The sequence below is a fragment of the Dictyostelium discoideum genome (assembly GCF_000004695.1).
Source record: "Dictyostelium discoideum AX4 chromosome 2 chromosome, whole genome shotgun sequence".
Taxonomy (NCBI): Eukaryota; Evosea; class Eumycetozoa; order Dictyosteliales; family Dictyosteliaceae; genus Dictyostelium; species Dictyostelium discoideum.
Window position 1 is genome coordinate 7,863,677 of NC_007088.5, and position 19,734 is coordinate 7,883,410.

Below are 19,734 nucleotides of genomic sequence, written 5' to 3' on the forward strand. Positions count from 1 at the left end.
TTTATATATATATATTTTTTTACTCTACCAATACACCTACCTACTCCCTTTTAACAAGAGATAGATAGTGTACAATGAATTGAAAAAAAAAAGCACAAACCCCCACTTTTTAGAGCGATAAAAAAAAATAAAAGAAAAAAAAAAGTTTAATATTTTTTTTTTCCAATTATATAATAACTTTTTTTTTCCAAAATTTATAATAAAAAAAAAAAAAAAGTAATAATCAAACCATAATAAATAAAAAAAAAAAAATAAAAAAAAAAATAATATAAAAAAACAAAAATCCAATTAAAGTATGTAGCATTTTCTTTAATTTCATAAATTAATCAGATAATATCATCATTATATTTTTTATTTTTTATTTTTTTTAAATTACAAAATTTATCCTTTATTATAATTACAAAAAGTGTTTTTTTTTTTTTTTTTTTTTTTTGTTTTGTTTTTAATTTATTTTTTATTTTTATTTTATTTTTTTTTAAAATAAATTAATTGTGTGTGTGGATAATAAAATAAAAAATTATAAAAATAATTAAAAAAATCATATTATTTATTTTTGTTATGCATTGTATCACATACTATAGTTTATTTATTTTATAACATAGAATTTTTTTTTTTTCTTTTTTTAAACCATTACCTATGTATAAATAGAATTCTTTTATCTAACTGAACTTAATATTAATTTATTAAAATATATAGAAAAAAAAAAAAAAAAAAAAAAAAAAAAAAAAAAAAAAATAATTTAAAAAATGGATGGAAATAATAATAATAATAATAATAATAATAATAATAATAATAATGAAGAAGATAATAATTTAGCAAAAGATAATATTTTAAAAGATTTTGATAATAATGATAATAGCAATGATAATAATAATTTAACAAAATCAACAGATGAAAATAAAGAACAAGAACAAGTTAAAAGAAGATTATCATTTCAAAATTTAGATAATCATCCAATGAATACAGTTTCAAAGAATCAAGCACATAATGCATACACTTTTCAAGCCTATGATCAAAAAGATGTTAGAACAGGAGCATATCCAAAATTATCCATTGATTTATTTGGTACTTCAAAAGAGATTCCACAAATTTTTCATGAGATGAAACAACAAATTGGTGAAAAGCGTGCCAATAGACCATCATCACCAACTCAATACCTCTCCACGATTCAATCATCGACAACAACCGTTCAAAAACAACAAGCTAAATCTTTTGCTGAAACTTTATCAATTAAAGATATTTTCAATCAACCACCACCATCAACAGCTACACCAGCATCTACATCGACTTCAAGTACAACTACAATTGGTAAAGGTGAGAATCATAATGCAATTATTCAAGGTGCAGATGTTGTAATACCACCAACTAAAAAAGAGATATCAGGAGGTGAACATACTCCAATCGAAATGAAACCAATGGGTCAAACCGCTGAATTATCTAAAAAGGATAAATCTGCAACCAAACAAAAAGCTTCCGAATATGATGTTAATGAACATGAACTAACACTTGAACAAATTTCTGAAAAATTTTCAACAAATATTAATTCAAATGATCCATCATTATCATCTGTAAATATTTTTTTAAAATTATATTTACCAATTTTAAAAATAGAAATATCATATTAACTTTTTTTTTTTTTTATTTTTTTTTTTTAAAAAAAAAGGGTTTAACACAATCATTAGCAAATGAATTATTAATTAGAAATGGTAAAAATATATTAAAACCACCAAAAGAGGTACCATGGTATGTTCAATTAGGAAAATGTTTTACAAATTTCTTTATGATACTTTTAGAAGTTGCAGGAGCATTATGTTTTTTAGCTTATGGATTGGATAGAAATCAAAGGGTAAATTTATATTTGGCATGCGTTTTATATGCAATTGTAATATTTACATGTTTATTAACATTCTCACAAGAGCGTCAAACTGGTAACATTATGAAATCATTTAAGAATCTTTTACCACAATCATGTCGTGTTATTCGTGATGGTTCAGAGACCAAAGTCAAGGTGGAGGATATTGTAGTTGGTGATATTGTAATGTGTCAAGCTGGTGATAAAGTACCTGCCGATATTCGTATTATCACATGTAATGGTATGAAAGTGGATAATTCATCATTGACTGGTGAGAGTGATGCCCAATCTTGTACTGTTACATGTACCGATGATAATCCATTGGAGACTCATAATCTTGCTTTCTGTGGTACATTGGTTATGGATGGTTCAGCTCGTGGTGTTGTAATTAGAACTGGTTCAAATACATTGATTGGTAAAATCGCAGATTTAGCATCAAATACAGAACAAACCGAAACAACATTACAAATCGAAATTAAAAGATTCGTTCATTTCATCACTGCATTGGGTATCACTATGGGTTTGATCTTCTTTATCATTGGTTTCGCAGTTGGTATTGATTCAATTCAAAATTTAATTAATGTGTTGGGTTTAATTGTTGCAAATGTACCAGAGGGTTTACCATCAACTATTACAGCTTGTTTAACGGTTACAGCACGTCGTTTGTCAAGAAGAAATGTTTATAGTAAGAAATTGGAATCCATTGAAACATTAGGTTCAATTACATTGATTGCATCAGATAAAACAGGTACTCTCACTCAAAATCGTATGACCGTTAGCCATATGTGGTATGACAATACCATTGTTAGAGCCATTGAAAATGGTGGTACCATTGGTCGTCAGTTATTCGATATTGGTACACCAACTTGTGCAGCATTATTAAATGTAGGTGCTTGTTGTAATCGTGCAGATTTCGATAGATTATTAGAGGGTAATATGGAAAGACCAATTGAAAATCGATTAATTCTTGGTGATGCTTCAGAGAGTGCAATTCTTCGTCTTTGTCATACAATTGAAGATATTGAAATTACTCGTGCTAAAAATCCAAAAGTTTTTGAAATCCCATTCAATTCAACAAATAAATGGCAACTTTCAATTCATAAACTACCAAATGATCAACCACAATCAAATACTTCTACCGCTAGAATATTGTATATGAAAGGTGCACCAGAGATTATCTTTGAAAAATGTTCAAAACTTATGATTAATGGTAAAGAATTGGAAATTGATGAAAAGATAAAGAATGATTTCATTCAAGCATATGAAGCATTGGGTAGTATGGGTGAAAGATGTTTAGGTTTCGCTCAATTATTATTAGATAATGAAAATACCGTACCAAATGATATGTATGATGCTCAAACTTTAAATTTCCCAATGACAGGTTTAACATTTGTTGGTTTATGTTCATTATTAGATCCACCAAGAGAAAATGTACCATTTGCAGTTCATCAATGTAAAACAGCTGGTATTAAAGTTATTATGGTCACTGGTGATCATCCAATCACTGCTAAAGCTATCGCTAAAAAAGTTGGTATCATCTCCTCACCAACTGCCGAAGATATAGCATTGGAAAGAGGTATTCCACTCTCACAAGTCGATGATAATGAAGTTAAAGCTGTGGTTTTACATGGTGGTCAAATTCGTGAACTAACTGATGCAGATTGGGACCGTGTCCTAAGTAAGAGTGAAATTGTTTTCGCAAGAACTTCACCTCAACAAAAAAGTCAAATCGTAGAAAATGCTCAAAAAAGAAAAGAAGTAGTTGCTGTAACTGGTGATGGTGTAAACGATTCACCAGCTTTAAAGAAAGCAGATATTGGTGTTGCTATGGGTATTGTAGGTAGTGATGTTGCAAAAGAAACTGCCGATATCATTTTATTGGATGATAATTTCGCATCAATTGTAGCTGGTATCGAAGAAGGTAGAATCATTTTCGATAATTTAAAGAAATCCATCGCTTATACACTCTCTCATGCAGTTCCAGAGGTAGCACCATTCCTTTTAAATATTATTTCAGGTATTCCATTGGCAATAACATCATTCTTAATTCTTTGTATCGATTTGGGTACAGAAATGGCACCTGCAATCTCTTTGGCTTATGAAACTGGTGAAAAGGATATTATGAGTCGTAAACCACGTGTTTTAGGTAAAGATCATTTAGTAACTACAAATCTCTTATCTTATAGTTATCTTCAAGCTGGTCCAATCGAAGCTATCATTTCATTCTTAAATTTCTTCTTGGTATTGGCTCATCATGGTTTCCCACCTCATTCTCTTCCAGGAACTACAAATGATTACTTTTTTGAAGGTTGTGGTAAGTATTTAGGTTTCGAATCGGATTATCAAGTTGAAGCTCTTCGTCAAGCTCAAACCGCTTATTTTATGACTTTGGTAACTTGTCAATTCTTTAATCTAATAACTAATAGAACTCGTGTCGTTCCTTTGTGGTCTCATAAAATTTTAAGTAATTGGTATATCAATATTGGTTTAGTTATTGAAGCTGGTATTTGTGCTTTTGTTGTATACACTCCATTCGTTCATACAATTATCGAATCAGCTTCTGTACCAGGTTTATTTTGGGCTTATCCACTTCCAATGATATTTTGTCTTTTTAGTTGGAATGAAATTCGTAAACGTATAGCCTATGATAGACCAGATTGGAAAATTTCTTCATCATTAGGTTTTTAAAAAACAATTAAAGAAATTCAATTCTAATAAAAAAAAAAAAAAATAATAATATATAATAAAAATTCAAATTTATAAATTTAATGTAGTATTAATTTACATTATAGTTTTATAAATTTTAAAAATCGACACATATTAAAAAAATTATTTATTTATTTATTTATTTATTTATTTATTTATTTATTTATTTATTTATTTATTTATTTATTTATTTATTTATTTATTTATTATATCGATTTAAAAGATAACTTATTGATGGTGATGGTCTTAGTTTTAATTGAATTAAAATTTGAATTGGATTTGGCATTAAACCAATTGATTCAATTAAATAATCTACCAAATCTAAATAATTATTTTCCATTGCAATTAAAGTTAATTCGACTAATCTGGGAACTTGTAAACAATTTAAACTTTTATTATTATTATTAATTGATTTTGCATTTTTAAATATAAAAGAATATTTTTCATTTAATAGTTGTAAAATTAATAAATGACCATTCTTTACAGCACTCTCAAGTAAATGAATTAAATATTTTGTTGGTGTTTTACTTTGTTCATTTTGATAATATTTTGACATAAATTCATCAATTAATAAAAGATCACATTTTTTACCCAATTCTTTTAATAATAATGATGATAAATCTATATTTTTATCAAGCAATTTAAATAATTCTAATTTTTCATTTAAATAATATAAATAAATTATATTATTTTTAAATTGTTGTTGTAAATTATTATTTAATTCATCATCATTATTATTATTATTATTATTATTATTATTGTTATTATTAAAATCAATTAAACCAATATCAATATATTTTGAAAATGAATGATTTCTAAAATTATTATTATTATTTAATCTAAGAAATGTACAACTATAACCTTTTTCATGTAAAAATTTTAAAACATTTTTTGATAATTTTTCATCATTCATTATTGAATAATCATTTTTTGAAACAATTGAAAACTTTTCAAAACATTCCATTAAATCAAATCTTTCTCTATATAATAATGATTGATAATTAAAATTGAAATCTTTTTTATTTTGACATAAATAAGTTAACACTTTAGTTGATTCAACAAATTGTAAGAAATTATTTGAAATAATATGTTTTGATTTATTAATTCCAATACCATAAATTAACATTAAATGATGAATAAATTGTATGATTTCTAAATCATCATTTTTTAAAGCCAATTTAAATATATAATCTTTTTCTTGATAACAATTTATATGATATAAAAATGTTTGTAAAAATATTCTTTGTTTTTCTTTATCATTTAAACAATATTTAAATAATTTTAAATTTTCATTAATTTCAAAATTATTATTATTATTATTATTATTTTTATTTTTTGATAGTAATGATGATGATGATAATAATGATAATGATGATGTTAAAGATATTGAAGCCTTATAATTTATTTTTTGAGATGATATTATTTCTAATAATGCTTCAGAATTACCATATTCAATACAAAATTCAATACCTTTTTGTAATTTAATTTTTTGATTTAAATTTGATAAATAATTTAATTGATTATATTTAATTGAATATTCAAGTTGATTTAAAATTTGATTCTGAAATCTAAAACAACATAATTCTTGTAAATCAATAATATAAATTTCAATCAATTGTTTAATATCTTGATTTTCAAATGGATAACTTGATAATGGTTTATCATCATTTATCGTGGTTGGTAAATTTAATTTTTTAATTTTTTCAATATTCGATTTATCATCAATTCTTAAATATCTTTCTAAAATTGATAATGAGAATTTAATATACTTTTTTAATTGATCTACTGTGCAATCAAATAATTTATCCATACATGAAAAACTAAGACTATTTTGATCTACTATAATTTTATCATTCAAATAAAGTTTATCAAATAGCTCTAAATCTAATTCCAAATAAATTGATGTATCAAATTGACTTGGTTCACATTTACTTAAATCAATATTTACTTCATTTAATAAATAATTTGCAATTTCATTATAATTTTTATTTTTATTTTCTTTTGATTCAAATAAATTCTTTAATAATTCTTTTTCTGAATAATTTTTTGAAATTTCTAAATTTTCATTATTAAATAAAAATTTTAAAATTTTTAAATTAGTACCATTTTTAATTGATAAATCAATTAATGATGAATTATTTAAAAATTTATAATTAAAATCTGAATCATTAATTATAATTTTTAATAATTCAATATTATTTGAAATACATAATTCTTCACATAATGTTTCAGATTTATGAATTAAATGTCTTTTATAATTTTTAATTAAATTATTATAGAAATTATTTGAAATTATTGTATCACCATTTATAGTTTCAAATAAATCTTGAATTTTAAAATTTTTTGAAAATGTTAAATAACAATTTTGTTTAACTTTATCTATTAATAATTCTATAAAGTTATTTTTTAACATATAATCAACTGAATGAATTTCATGATATTTTTTATTTCTTGTAAATTTTTCTTTTAAATTATTTAAAATATTTATTAAAATATATTTATTTCTCCAAATTTTCCAAAATAAAATTTCTTTTTTTTCATCAGTTATTAAATTTAATGTAGTTGATGATTCTTCATTTATTATTTTAATTATTTCATTTTTATTATTTTTAAAATTTAATTGTTCAATAATATTATTATTTAAATTATTAATTATAATATTTCTATTACAACTTGTGCATGTAATATCATTTATTATCATTTTTATTTTTATTTATTTGTTAATTATTTTTTATTTATTTTATTTTTAAAATTATTTAATAGTTCTCTTTTTATAAACTTTTTTATTTTTTTAATTTTTTTTTAATTTTATTTAATACAAATATTAATTTTTAAATTTATTTTATTTAAAATATTTAAATAAATAAAAAAAAAAAAAAAAAATAAATTTATCTGAAGATGTGGAGTTGTAATACAGAAAAAAAAAAAATAACAATTTTATTATTGTTTAATATCGGGTTATTAATGTTAAAATAATTTAATTAGTGTTTAATTCGTATATTATATTTTTTTTTTTTATTCAATTAATTAAATTTTTTTTTTTTTTATATTTTATTTTTATTTTATTTTATTTTTATTTTTTTTTAATTAAATATTACCAACACACCAAACAATTATTGTGAAAATAAATAAAAAAAATAAAAAAAATAAAAAAAATAAAAAAAAACAAAAATAAAAAATTGGTTTGTGTGAAATTTCAAAATAAGTTTTATTATAATAACCATTTTATTAGATTTTTTTTTTTTTAAAATAAAAATAATTTTTTTTGGTATAAATTCTTACTATTGCCGGTATATTATTTTTTGGTATAAATTCTTACTATTGTCTGTGTATTATTTTTTTTGATATTGACCAGTTATTATCCTGATGTAATAAATTGATTTAAAAGTAACTGTGTTTTTTTATTTTAAAAAAAAAAAAGTAAATTAAAATACAATAGGGAGTTTTATCTTTTTTCATCATTATTGTAAAACCTCATTCGGAGTCGAACCTATGATCTTTAGATGATAGGAAAAAGTATTGCAAGAGGCGAGATTCGAACTCGCGAACCGAATGGATGAGATCTTAAGTCACACGGATTTAACCAGACTTTCCTACCCTTGCTTTGATGTTTTTAGTGTAATAAAGCTTGTTAGCTTTATAAATATATATCGCGTAGCAAAATTTTCAAAAAAAAAGCAAAAAATAATCAGATCGAAAAAAACAAACAACAACAACAATCTCTTTTTTTGATTATTTCATTTTTCATATAAAAAAGACTTAAAAAACAAATAAATAAATAAATAAACTATTTTAAAAAGCCATCTTTTTACTTTATTGTAATTTATTATTTGTTTCGTTTTGAGAATTTTGCGTAGCAAAATTTTCAAAAAAAAAGCAAAAAATAATCAGATCGAAAAAAACAAACAACAACAATCTCTTTTTTTGATTATTTCATTTTTCATATAAAAAAGACTTAAAAAAAAAAAAAAAAAAAAAAAAAAAAACCTGGGAACCCAAGTTAATCAGAAAATTTCCAGATTTTTAACTTTTTAAAGAAAAATAAAAAAAATAGAAAGAAAATAAGATGAAAATCACAAACAACACCACAAATATTAAGCAACACAAATGCCTACAAAAAATAAGCGAAATTGTGGATAAAACTCAATTAAAAAAAAAACAATTCAAATACGTCATAAACATCAATCACGAACCAGACGATAAAATAAAAAAAGATTTAGAAAAAAGTTTGGACAAAAAAGATGTTTTAATCAAAAGTAATAATACATTCAAAATTCTCACAGACAGTATTAGTACAGTAATCTATTTTGTAAATATGTTTGATGCAGAATTAAAAGGACAATTTATAACCACTATAAGACCAAAAAATATGTATACAGATTTTGATTGGTATAAATCACTCACAGAAATAGAATGGGTAATAGAAAATGAAGGATGTAAACTAATTAAATTAGAAATTAAAGGCGAAACTCTAATTATCAAAACAGTGAAAAGAGTCGTAGAAGAATTTGACACTATCATTGAACTAGACAATCTAACATTAATTGGACACTCCAACAAAGGATGGAGAGATCAAACCTCATTACCAGAAAATCAAGAAGAAAACAAAAATAAAAAACAATCAGATGAACAACAACCACAATCTACATCAGAACAAATACCAAAACAAGGAAAAAGAACAATCATTATCCCACCAATCACATCCTCATCTAATGATAAAACATTTATGGCCCTAGATGATACAGCTCAAAAGGTAATAGAAGCATCACTAGAAAACGTAGATGAACTAACAAGAATAGAGAATGAGATCAATACACAATCGATAAACAATCAAGAAATTAAAACAAAATCAGAAAAACCTATCGAACCACCATCTCCATACAATACACCAATAAAACAACACGGCGAAACAAAGGGACTAACAACGGAAGAAAAACTTAGAGAGGCAAATGATATCTTCGACTTCACCAGCCCAAACACTGATGCAATAAGAAAAATAGAATTCCCACTTTCAATCCCTTCAAATCAATGGTTCTTCTCCTCTCCAATAAAACATATCATGAGTTTCAGCCCAACCTATGGTACACCATCGAAAATTATCGATTCACCAAGTAAATTGTTAAACACACCAAAAAAGAAACAACAAGACAAAACAAACAAGACCAACAAAACACCAGTCAAACCAAAATTGGGTGAATATGGACAAAAAAGCATAAAAACAAAAATGGATGAAGATATAGACAACTTCAACAAGGAAATTCTAAAACAAATCAATAAATCAAAAAACCCCACAAACACACAAGACCAACAACACAACGAACAAAGTAAAGATCAGTTAGAAGACAAAATAAACCAGAAACTTCAAAAGGTAGATAAAAATCTACCCCAAATAAAACTATAAAGAAAAACACAATAAGAATAGGTGTTTGGAACATCCAAGGATCCAACACCATCCAATCTGCCAGCATAATAAACACCGTTTTAGACAACAACAAGCTGGACGCAGCACTTCTAACTGAAACAAATATAAAAACAAATAAAATTTACTCAATAAATCAACAATATAAAAACAAAATAACACACCACGCACCAATTGATAAAACAGGACAAGGGGTGTCACAAATCATCATCAACACCCGCAATAGAACTTCCTAAACATCTCAAAAAATACAATAATTCACTCAGTACTTTCTATAAATAAAAAAAAAAAAAAAAAAAAAAAAAAAAAAAAAAAAAAAAAAAAAAAAAAAAAACCCAAGTTAATCAGAAAAATAAAAAAGATAGAAAGAAAATAAAATGAAAATCACAAACAACACCACAAATATTAAGCAACACAAATGCCTACAAAAAATAAGCGAAATTGTGGATAAAACTCAATTAAAAAAAAAACAATTCAAATACGTCATAAACATCAATCACGAACCAGACGATAAAATAAAAAAAGATTTAGAAAAAAGTTTGGACAAAAAAGATGTTTTAATCAAAAAGACCCTGTAAAAAAAAAAAATAAATAAAATGAGATCTAGCATCTCAAGGAGAAGCAAATAATAATTGCGTTATCCAATTCAAAAAAAAAATTTATAAATATATATAATTAATAATTATATAATTGAATAATACTTTGTTATCTTTATTTAATATTAGTTTATATTTATAATATTCAATATTGTTTATAAAATTATTCTTTAGTATTTATATTATTTATAATGAGTTGACAGTATTATTATTATTATTATTATTATATTATTTAAATGTGTGTCAACTATAATTAGTAATGTAATATGCATATTTAATATCTATTAATTTTATAGAGTAACTTTATTACATATCCCCCCCTTTTAGTTGAAAATTTTTTTCAATCTTTCAATATTGACTACTTTATGATCTCTAAGATTACCCATATCTAATTTGAATGTAACATCGCTAACTTTTTCTTGAACTTTAAAAGGACCTCTCCAAGGTTTATAGAATTTCTTTGGACCAATAGAAGTTTGTGAATATGGTGTATGTAAATAAACAAAATCACCTGTTTGAATATTTGTTGGACGACGACCTTTATCATAATTTGTTTTTTGTAATTCTTGAGCTTTATCGAGATTATTCTTTGTAAACCAAAAGGCACGTTTAAGATTATTATTTACGGATTGTGCATAATTATCAGCGAAATCTAATCTTAGTGAATTTGTACATGGATTTCTTATTAATGGTTGAATTGAAGTTATTTGTGATTTAATTATTGAATTCTCTGTTTGATTTAATGATATTGATTTTAATGGTAAATTTGATGTTATTGGTGAATCTATTGGTTCTTGGAATAAGAATTCTGGAATATCGTAATCTATTGGTAGTTGTTCTTCAATAGTTGGATACGATTTGATTGATAGTATATGATGAGAATTAAAATTTTCAATTAAATGATCAGTATCTGTTAATAATTCTGATTTTGATGATTTATTATTATTATTATTATTATTATTATTATTTGAATAATCAGATACTGTTTTAAATATAGTTTGTATACATGGTTGGGTTTCTTTAGATATTAATTTGGTACCAACATTGAATTCAAGATTCTTAATGATCATTTCTTTAAAATCAATTACTAAATTTAATCCAATTATTGTATCAATGCCAAATATACAATCAATTGATGTATCATTATCTTTAACAACATTAACTTTAACTCTAGCGAATGCTTTACCTAATTTAATTGTTGTGTTACTTATTCCAATGATTTTGATTTCATTATTTGATGCTGATTTAACAGAATATTGTTTATTTTCAATCTTTAATTTTAACTTTTTAGCAATACTTTCCCAAACAATAGTAAGTGATGAACCAGTATCAATCAAACCTCTAACATTTTTATTATTTATTAATAAAGCTGCATTCATACTATCTATTCCGATTGAATTAATTGTACTATTATTGACCATTGTAATTGAATTAGTTCTATTATTGTAATTGTTATTATTATTTTTATCTTTTGACCAACACTCTTGAATTACATGACCTTTCTTTTTGCAGTATTTACAAAATTTTGTGATTGAATTTACTTGATTTTGTGGTGCTTTATAAGGGGATGATTGTGGTGAATATGTTTGATTTTTATAAATTGGAGTTGCTAATACTTCAGTTTCAGTAGATTGTTCAGTTTGAGATGTAACGTACTGTGGTGATGTTGTATAACCAGATCTAGAACCAAGATACTTTTGAGTTCCAAATTCTTGTAATGTTTTTGCAACCAATTGACCAGTATACATTGATCTACCTCTCATACGAATTGAACCATCTTCACAAGACTTTGCAATATCTATTGCTCTTTTTAATGATTTTGGTGCACATTTTGTAATTTCAATACCCAATTCAGTACCAACAGCTGAATAAAACAATTGTATTTTAAACTTTTCTGAAATATCAACTGCTGAACATTTTGATAGAAATTTACCAATTAATATATCTAATGTATTGTATTTATATTCTCCCAACTTTGTTAATTCTGTTAAATCATCACTATCACCAATATCAAAAGCATCTTTAAGATCTTCAATTATCTCCATTGCTGTTAAGTCTGTATCCAATGTTGCGGCATATTCCAATGCATTGTTTCTTAGTTTTCTAATAATATCAGCTTTCGATATTTCCTCGCCATGAATTAGTAAGAGTAAGTGTTTGAATTTACGAAATGATAAACCTTTTCCATCGCCCGAAAAAATTATGTTTTCATTATTATTCATATTTTTTTTTTTTTTTTTTTTTTTTTTTTTTAAAATTTTTTTTTTTTTTTTTTTTTTTTTTAAGATTTTATTAAATTAAATTTAATCTAATGTACAATTTTAATTGATTGAATAATTTGATAACTTTATATTTATAGTATATTTTTTTTTTTTTTTTTGAAAGACGATGTCGCCAAATGTAATAAAGCTTGTTAGCTTTATAAATATATATAATTAATAATTATATAATTGAATAATACTTTGTTATCTTTATTTAATATTAGTTTATATTTATAATATTCAATATTGTTTATAAAATTATTCTTTAGTATTTATATTATTTATAATGAGTTGACAGTATTATTATTATTATTATTATTATATTATTTAAATGTGTGTCAACTATAATTAGTAATGTAATATGCATATTTAATATCTATTAATTTTATAGAGTAACTTTATTACATTAGAATTAATTTACGTAATAAAACCTCTTTTGTAAGTTTGGAAACAAATCATCCCGTTCGATCTGATAAGTAAATCGACCTCAGGCCTTCCAAGTACTCTGGTTGGAGACAACAGGGGAACATAGGGTGCTGTATACTTTATTTACTCCGATTCAAAAAAAAAAAAAAAAAAAAAAAAAAAAAAAACCTCTTTTGCATGACCCTGTAAAAAAAAAAAAAAAATAAAATAAAATGAGATCTAGAATCTCAAGGACAAGCAAATAATAATTGCGTTATCCAATTCAAAAAAAAAAAAAAAAAAAAAAAAAAAAAAACCTCTTTTGCATTTATTACAATTATCTTAAATTTATGTCAAATAATATTTCAAATTAATAATTAATTAATTTATTATAAATATAAAAAAATTATTTAATTTTAATTAGGCTGTTAATTTCATTGTTAAACGATAAAATCTATTAAATAAAAATATAAATAAATAAATTAATATATAAAGTGTTTTAAAGATTATTAAATATAAAATAAAGATTAAATTTTAAATATAAATAAAAACTATAATATTTGTAAAATAATAATTACAAAAGACCACTTTCGTTACATTTAAAGGTATAGATCGGAAATAAGATTACATTCAAGATAAAAGTGGAGCTTCCAAAATAACGTGGAGTGGAAATATTCAACAAACTGGATATTCCACTAACAGCCAACGCCATAGCTATAATATGTGAAAACATTTGGAAAAGAAGAAACAAAAGAATACACGAAGAAATCACTCTCAAAAACTTAAGAAAAGAAAAACCCAAACATCTTTTAATGAAAACGCAAGAAGCTGCCTGGGAAAGAACCAAAAAAACATATATAAATTAATAAGACAATCAAAAAAAGCAACAAAGATTGAAGCATCGAAAAAATTCAAATCCATCATCACCTCACAACTCGAAATATTCAGCAAAAACTAGAACTCTCCTCTATACATAGCAACACTAATACCAAACCTAAACAAATATATAACATCACTCAACACACTCTATACCCTCAACACAAAAAAAAAAAAAAAAAAAAAAAAAAAAAAAAAAAAAAAAAAAAAAAAAAAAAAAAAATATATAATACCACCCAAAAAAAAAAAAAAAAAAAAAAAAAGGGGACCATTGTAAAATTTAAACCTACTATAATGAAATGAGAAGAATCTCTAGAAGAAGCAACTCACAATTGCGTTACTCCATTCAAAAAAAAAATTGTTCGGAAATGATTTTTTTATATTTGATATTCTAACACTAAAGTTAGAATTTTTAAAAAATCCTCGAAACCAACAAATTAAAGAGAGAAAAACTCAAAAAAATAAAAATAAATAATTTTTTATTTATTTTATTAAAGTTTTCTCCAGGTTTCTTTTATATAAGTGACATAATAGAAGGTTATTTATATTAATTTGTATTAATTTATATTAATTTATTATCTCTTCAATTGAAATAAATTGATTTTCAAATAAACATTAAGATTTTTTTTTTTTATTGATGCTGTAAAGAGTGGACCAAAACCAATTATTTTTTTTATTTTTCAGTTTTTAATTTTTGTTTTTTTAGGCCAAAAAGCTTCCAACTAAACTAAATTAATAATTATTTGAAATTAAATTCGTAGTCTTATAATGTTTAATTAATTAATTATTATTCTAATTCTTTTACTATGATTAATATTAAAAACTTTAAATAATGAAATTTCTAAACAGAACTTTGAAGTTCTCGAGATATCCGAAGTTCGGAAGGGGCCAATTTTTATAAAAAGTTATCGACATCGGCAGGGTTCGAACCTGCGCCCCCGAAGGGATCTGATTTCTAGTCAGACGCATTAGACCACTTTGCTACGATGTCTTTGAAGTTTAGAATGAACGTCGTATCTCAAATTGTATGAAATTTAAGATTATTTCATTTTTCATATAAAAAAGACTTAAAAAACAAATAAATAAATAAATAAACTATTTTAAAAAGCCATCTTTTTACTTTATTGTAATTTATTATTTGTTTCGTTTTGAGAATTTTGCGTAGCAAAATTTTCAAAAAAAAAGCAAAAAATAATCAGATCGAAAAAAACAAACAACAACAACAATCTCTTTTTTTGATTATTTCATTTTTCATATAAAAAAGACTTAAAAAACAAATAAATAAATAAATAAACTATTTTAAAAAGCCATCTTTTTACTTTATTGTAATTTATTATTTGTTTCGTTTTGAGAATTTTGCGTAGCAAAATTTTCAAAAAAAAAGCAAAAAATAATCAGATCGAAAAAAACAAACAACAACAACAATCTCTTTTTTTGATTATTTCATTTTTCATATAAAAAAGACTTAAAAAACAAATAAATAAATAAATAAACTATTTTAAAAAGCCATCTTTTTACTTTATTGTAATTTATTATTTGTTTCGTTTTGAGAATTTTGCGTAGCAAAATTTTCAAAAAAAAAGCAAAAAATAATCAGATCGAAAAAAACAAACAACAACAACAATCTCTTTTTTTGATTATTTCATTTTTCATATAAAAAAGACTTAAAAAAAAAAAAAAAAAAAAAAAAAAAAAAAAAAAAAAAAAAAACCTGGGAACCAAGTTAATTAGAAAATTTCCAGATTTTTAACTTTTTAAAGAAAAATAAAAAAGATAGAAAGAAAATAAAATGAAAATCACAAACAACACCACAAATATTAAGCAACACAAATGCCTACAAAAAATAAGCGAAATTGTGGATAAAACTCAATTAAAAAAAAAACAATTCAAATACGTCATAAACATCAATCACGAACCAGACGATAAAATAAAAAAAGATTTAGAAAAAAGTTTGGACAAAAAAGATGTTTTAATCAAAAGTAATAATACATTCAAAATTCTCACAGACAGTATTAGTACAGTAATCTATTTTGTAAATATGTTTGATGCAGAATTAAAAGGACAATTTATAACCACTATAAGACCAAAAAATATGTATACAGATTTTGATTGGTATAAATCACTCACAGAAATAGAATGGGTAATAGAAAATGAAGGATGTAAACTAATTAAATCAGAAATTAAAGGCGAAACTCTAATTATCAAAACAGTGAAAAGAGTCGTAGAAGAATTTGACACTATCATTGAACTAGACAATCTAACATTAATTGGACACTCCAACAAAGGATGGAGAGATCAAACCTCATTACCAGAAAATCAAGAAGAAAACAAAAATAAAAAACAATCAGATGAACAACAACCACAATCTACATCAGAACAAATACCAAAACAAGGAAAAAGAACAATCATTATCCCACCAATCACATCCTCATCTAATGATAAAACATTTATGGCCCTAGATGATACAGCTCAAAAGGTAATAGAAGCATCACTAGAAAACGTAGATGAACTAACAAGAATAGAGAATGAGATCAATACACAATCGATAAACAATCAAGAAATTAAAACAAAATCAGAAAAACCTATCGAACCACCATCTCCATACAATACACCAATAAAACAACACGGCGAAACAAAGGGACTAACAACGGAAGAAAAACTTAGAGAAGCAAATGATATCTTCGACTTCACCAGCCCAAACACTGATGCAATAAGAAAAATAGAATTCCCACTTTCAATCCCTTCAAATCAATGGTTCTTCTCCTCTCCAATAAAACATATCATGAGTTTCAGCCCAACCTATGGTACACCATCGAAAATTATCGATTCACCAAGTAAATTGTTAAACACACCAAAAAAGAAACAACAAGACAAAACAAACAAGACCAACAAAACACCAGTCAAACCAAAATTGGGTGAATATGGACAAAAAAGCATAAAAACAAAAATGGATGAAGATATAGACAACTTCAACAAGGAAATTCTAAAACAAATCAATAAATCAAAAAACCCCACAAACACACAAGACCAACAACACAATGAACAAAGTAAAGATCAGTTAGAAGACAAAATAAACCAGAAACTTCAAAAGGTAGATAAAAATCTACCCCAAATAAAACTATAAAGAAAAACACAATAAGAATAGGTGTTTGGAACGTCCAAGGATCCAACACCATCCAATCTGCCAGCATAATAAACACCGTTTTAGACAACAACAAGCTGGACGCAGCACTTCTAACTGAAACAAATATAAAAACAAATAAAATTTACTCAATAAATCAACAATATAAAAACAAAATAACACACCACGCACCAATTGATAAAACAGGACAAGGGGTGTCACAAATCATCATCAACACCCGCAATAGAACTTCCTAAACATCTCAAAAAATACAATAATTCACTCAGTACTTTCTATAAATAAAAAAAAAAAAAAAAAAAAAAAAAAAAAAAAAAAAAAAAAAAAAAAAAAAACCCAAGTTAATCAGAAAAATAAAAAAGATAGAAAGAAAATAAAATGAAAATCACAAACAACACCACAAATATTAAGCAACACAAATGCCTACAAAAAATAAGCGAAATTGTGGATAAAACTCAATTAAAAAAAAAAAAACAATTCAAATACGTCATAAACATCAATCACGAACCAGACGATAAAATAAAAAAAGATTTAGAAAAAAGTTTGGACAAAAAAGATGTTTTAATCAAAAAGACCCTGTAAAAAAAAAAAAAAAATAAAATGAGATCTAGCATCTCAAGGAGAAGCAAATAATAATTGCGTTATCCAATTCAAAAAAAAAAAATTGTATGAAATTTAAATTTTCAAAAAAAAGCAAAAAATAATCAGATCGAAAAAAAACAAACAACAACAACAATCTCTTTTTTTGATTATTTCATTTTTCATATAAAAAAGACTTAAAAAACAAATAAATAAATAAATAAACTATCTTAAAAAGCCATCTTTTTACTTTATTGTAATTTATTATTTGTTTCGTTTTGAGAATTTTGCGTAGCAAAATTTTCAAAAAAAAGCAAAAAATAATCAGATCGAAAAAAAACAAACAACAACAACAATCTCTTTTTTTGATTATTTCATTTTTCATATAAAAAAGACTTAAAAAAAAAAAAAAAAAAAAAAAAAAAAAAAAAAAAAAAAAAAAAAAAAAAAAAAAAAAACCTGGGAACCCAAGTTAATCAGAAAATTTCCAGATTTTTAACTTTTTAAAGAAAAATATAAAAAATAGAAAGAAAATAAAATGAAAATCACAAACAACACCACAAATATTAAGCAACACAAATGCCTACAAAAAATAAGCGAAATTGTGGATAAAACTCAATTAAAAAAAAAACAATTCAAATACGTCATAAACATCAATCACGAACCAGACGATAAAATAAAAAAAGATTTAGAAAAAAGTTTGGACAAAAAAGATGTTTTAATCAAAAGTAATAATACATTCAAAATTCTCACAGACAGTATTAGTACAGTAATCTATTTTGTAAATATGTTCGATGCAGAATTAAAAGGACAATTTATAACCACTCTAAGACCAAAAAATATGTATACGGATTTCGATTGGTATAAATCACTCACAGAAATAGAATGGGTAATAGAAAATGAAGGATGTAAACTAATTAAATCTGAAATTAAAGGCGAAACTCTAATTATCAAAACAGTGAAAAGAGTCGTAGAAGAATATGACACTATCATTGAACTAGACAATCTAACATTAATTGGTCACTCCAACAAAGGATGGAGAGATCAAACCTCATTACCAGAAAATCAAGAAGAAAACAAAAATAAAAAACAATCAGATGAACAACAACCACAATCTACATCAGAACAAATACCAAAACAAGGAAAAAGAACAATCATTATCCCACCAATCACCTCCTCATCTAATGATAAAACATTTATGGCCCTAGATGATACAGCTCAAAAGGTAATAGATGCATCACTAGAAAACGTAGATGAACTAACAAGAATAGAGAATGAGATCAATACCCAATCGATAAACAATCAAGAAATTAAAACAAAATCAGAAAAACCTATTGAACCACCATCTCCATACAATACACCAATAAAACAACACGGCGAAACAAAGAGACTAACAACGGAAGAAAAACTTAGAGAGGTAAATGATATCTTCGACTTCACCAGCCCAAACACTGATGCAATAAGAAAAATAGAATTCCCACTTTCAATCCCTTCAAATCAATGGTTCTTCTCCTCTCCAATAAAACATATCATGAGTTTCAGCCCAACCTATGGTACACCATCGAAAATTATCGATTCACCAAGTAAATTGTTAAACACACCAAAAAACAAACAACAAGACAAAACAAACAGGACCAACAAAACACCAGTCAAACCAAAATTGGGTGAATATGGACAAAAAAGCATAAAAACAAAAATGGATGAAGATATAGACAACTTCAACAAGGAAATTCTAAAACAAATCAGTAAATCAAAAAACCCCACAAACACACAAGACCAACAACACAACGAACAAAGTAAAGATCAGTTAGAAGACAAAATAAACCAGAAACTTCAAAAGGTAGATAAAAATCTACCCCAAATAAAACTATAAAGAAAAACACAATAAGAATAGGTGTTTG

The 19,734-nt window shown here is 24.4% G+C and overlaps 6 protein-coding genes and 2 non-coding genes across 8 annotated transcripts; 4 read left to right on the forward strand and 4 right to left on the reverse strand.

Annotated features, from left to right (window-relative positions):
- Positions 1–746: 746 nt before the first annotated feature.
- ionA (P-type ATPase) lies at positions 747–4,540 on the forward strand (the record flags this gene model as incomplete). Its single annotated transcript, XM_637685.1, has 2 exons — positions 747–1,568; positions 1,664–4,540. The coding sequence occupies 2 exons, from the start codon at positions 747–749 to the stop codon at positions 4,538–4,540; spliced, it is 3,699 nt and encodes a 1,232-aa protein (XP_642777.1).
- Positions 4,541–4,757: 217 nt separating this feature from the next.
- Positions 4,758–7,259, reverse strand: DDB_G0277287 (hypothetical protein; the record flags this gene model as incomplete). The annotated part of the gene is made up of 1 exon (XM_637686.1): positions 4,758–7,259. One exon carries the CDS (start codon positions 7,257–7,259, stop codon positions 4,758–4,760), a length of 2,502 nt encoding a protein of 833 aa, XP_642778.1.
- Positions 7,260–8,078: 819 nt separating this feature from the next.
- On the reverse strand, positions 8,079–8,161 carry tRNA-Leu-UAA-3. The gene has a single exon. It is a non-coding gene; the product is annotated as a tRNA-Leu (tRNA).
- Positions 8,162–8,624: 463 nt separating this feature from the next.
- DDB_G0277285 (hypothetical protein) lies at positions 8,625–9,959 on the forward strand (the record flags this gene model as incomplete). The annotated part of the gene is made up of 1 exon (XM_637687.1): positions 8,625–9,959. One exon carries the CDS (start codon positions 8,625–8,627, stop codon positions 9,957–9,959), a length of 1,335 nt encoding a protein of 444 aa, XP_642779.1.
- Positions 9,960–10,896: 937 nt separating this feature from the next.
- On the reverse strand, positions 10,897–12,795 carry DDB_G0277283 (hypothetical protein; the record flags this gene model as incomplete). Its single annotated transcript, XM_637688.1, has 1 exon — positions 10,897–12,795. One exon carries the CDS (start codon positions 12,793–12,795, stop codon positions 10,897–10,899), a length of 1,899 nt encoding a protein of 632 aa, XP_642780.1.
- Positions 12,796–15,024: 2,229 nt separating this feature from the next.
- tRNA-Ser-AGA-5 lies at positions 15,025–15,106 on the reverse strand. Its single transcript has one exon. It is a non-coding gene; the product is annotated as a tRNA-Ser (tRNA).
- A 798-nt stretch (positions 15,107–15,904) lies between these two features.
- DDB_G0277281 (hypothetical protein) lies at positions 15,905–17,239 on the forward strand (the record flags this gene model as incomplete). Its single annotated transcript, XM_637689.1, has 1 exon — positions 15,905–17,239. One exon carries the CDS (start codon positions 15,905–15,907, stop codon positions 17,237–17,239), a length of 1,335 nt encoding a protein of 444 aa, XP_642781.1.
- A 1,132-nt stretch (positions 17,240–18,371) lies between these two features.
- DDB_G0277363 (hypothetical protein) lies at positions 18,372–19,706 on the forward strand (the record flags this gene model as incomplete). The annotated part of the gene is made up of 1 exon (XM_637690.1): positions 18,372–19,706. The coding sequence occupies one exon, from the start codon at positions 18,372–18,374 to the stop codon at positions 19,704–19,706; it is 1,335 nt and encodes a 444-aa protein (XP_642782.1).
- Between the last annotated feature and the right edge of the window lie 28 nt (positions 19,707–19,734).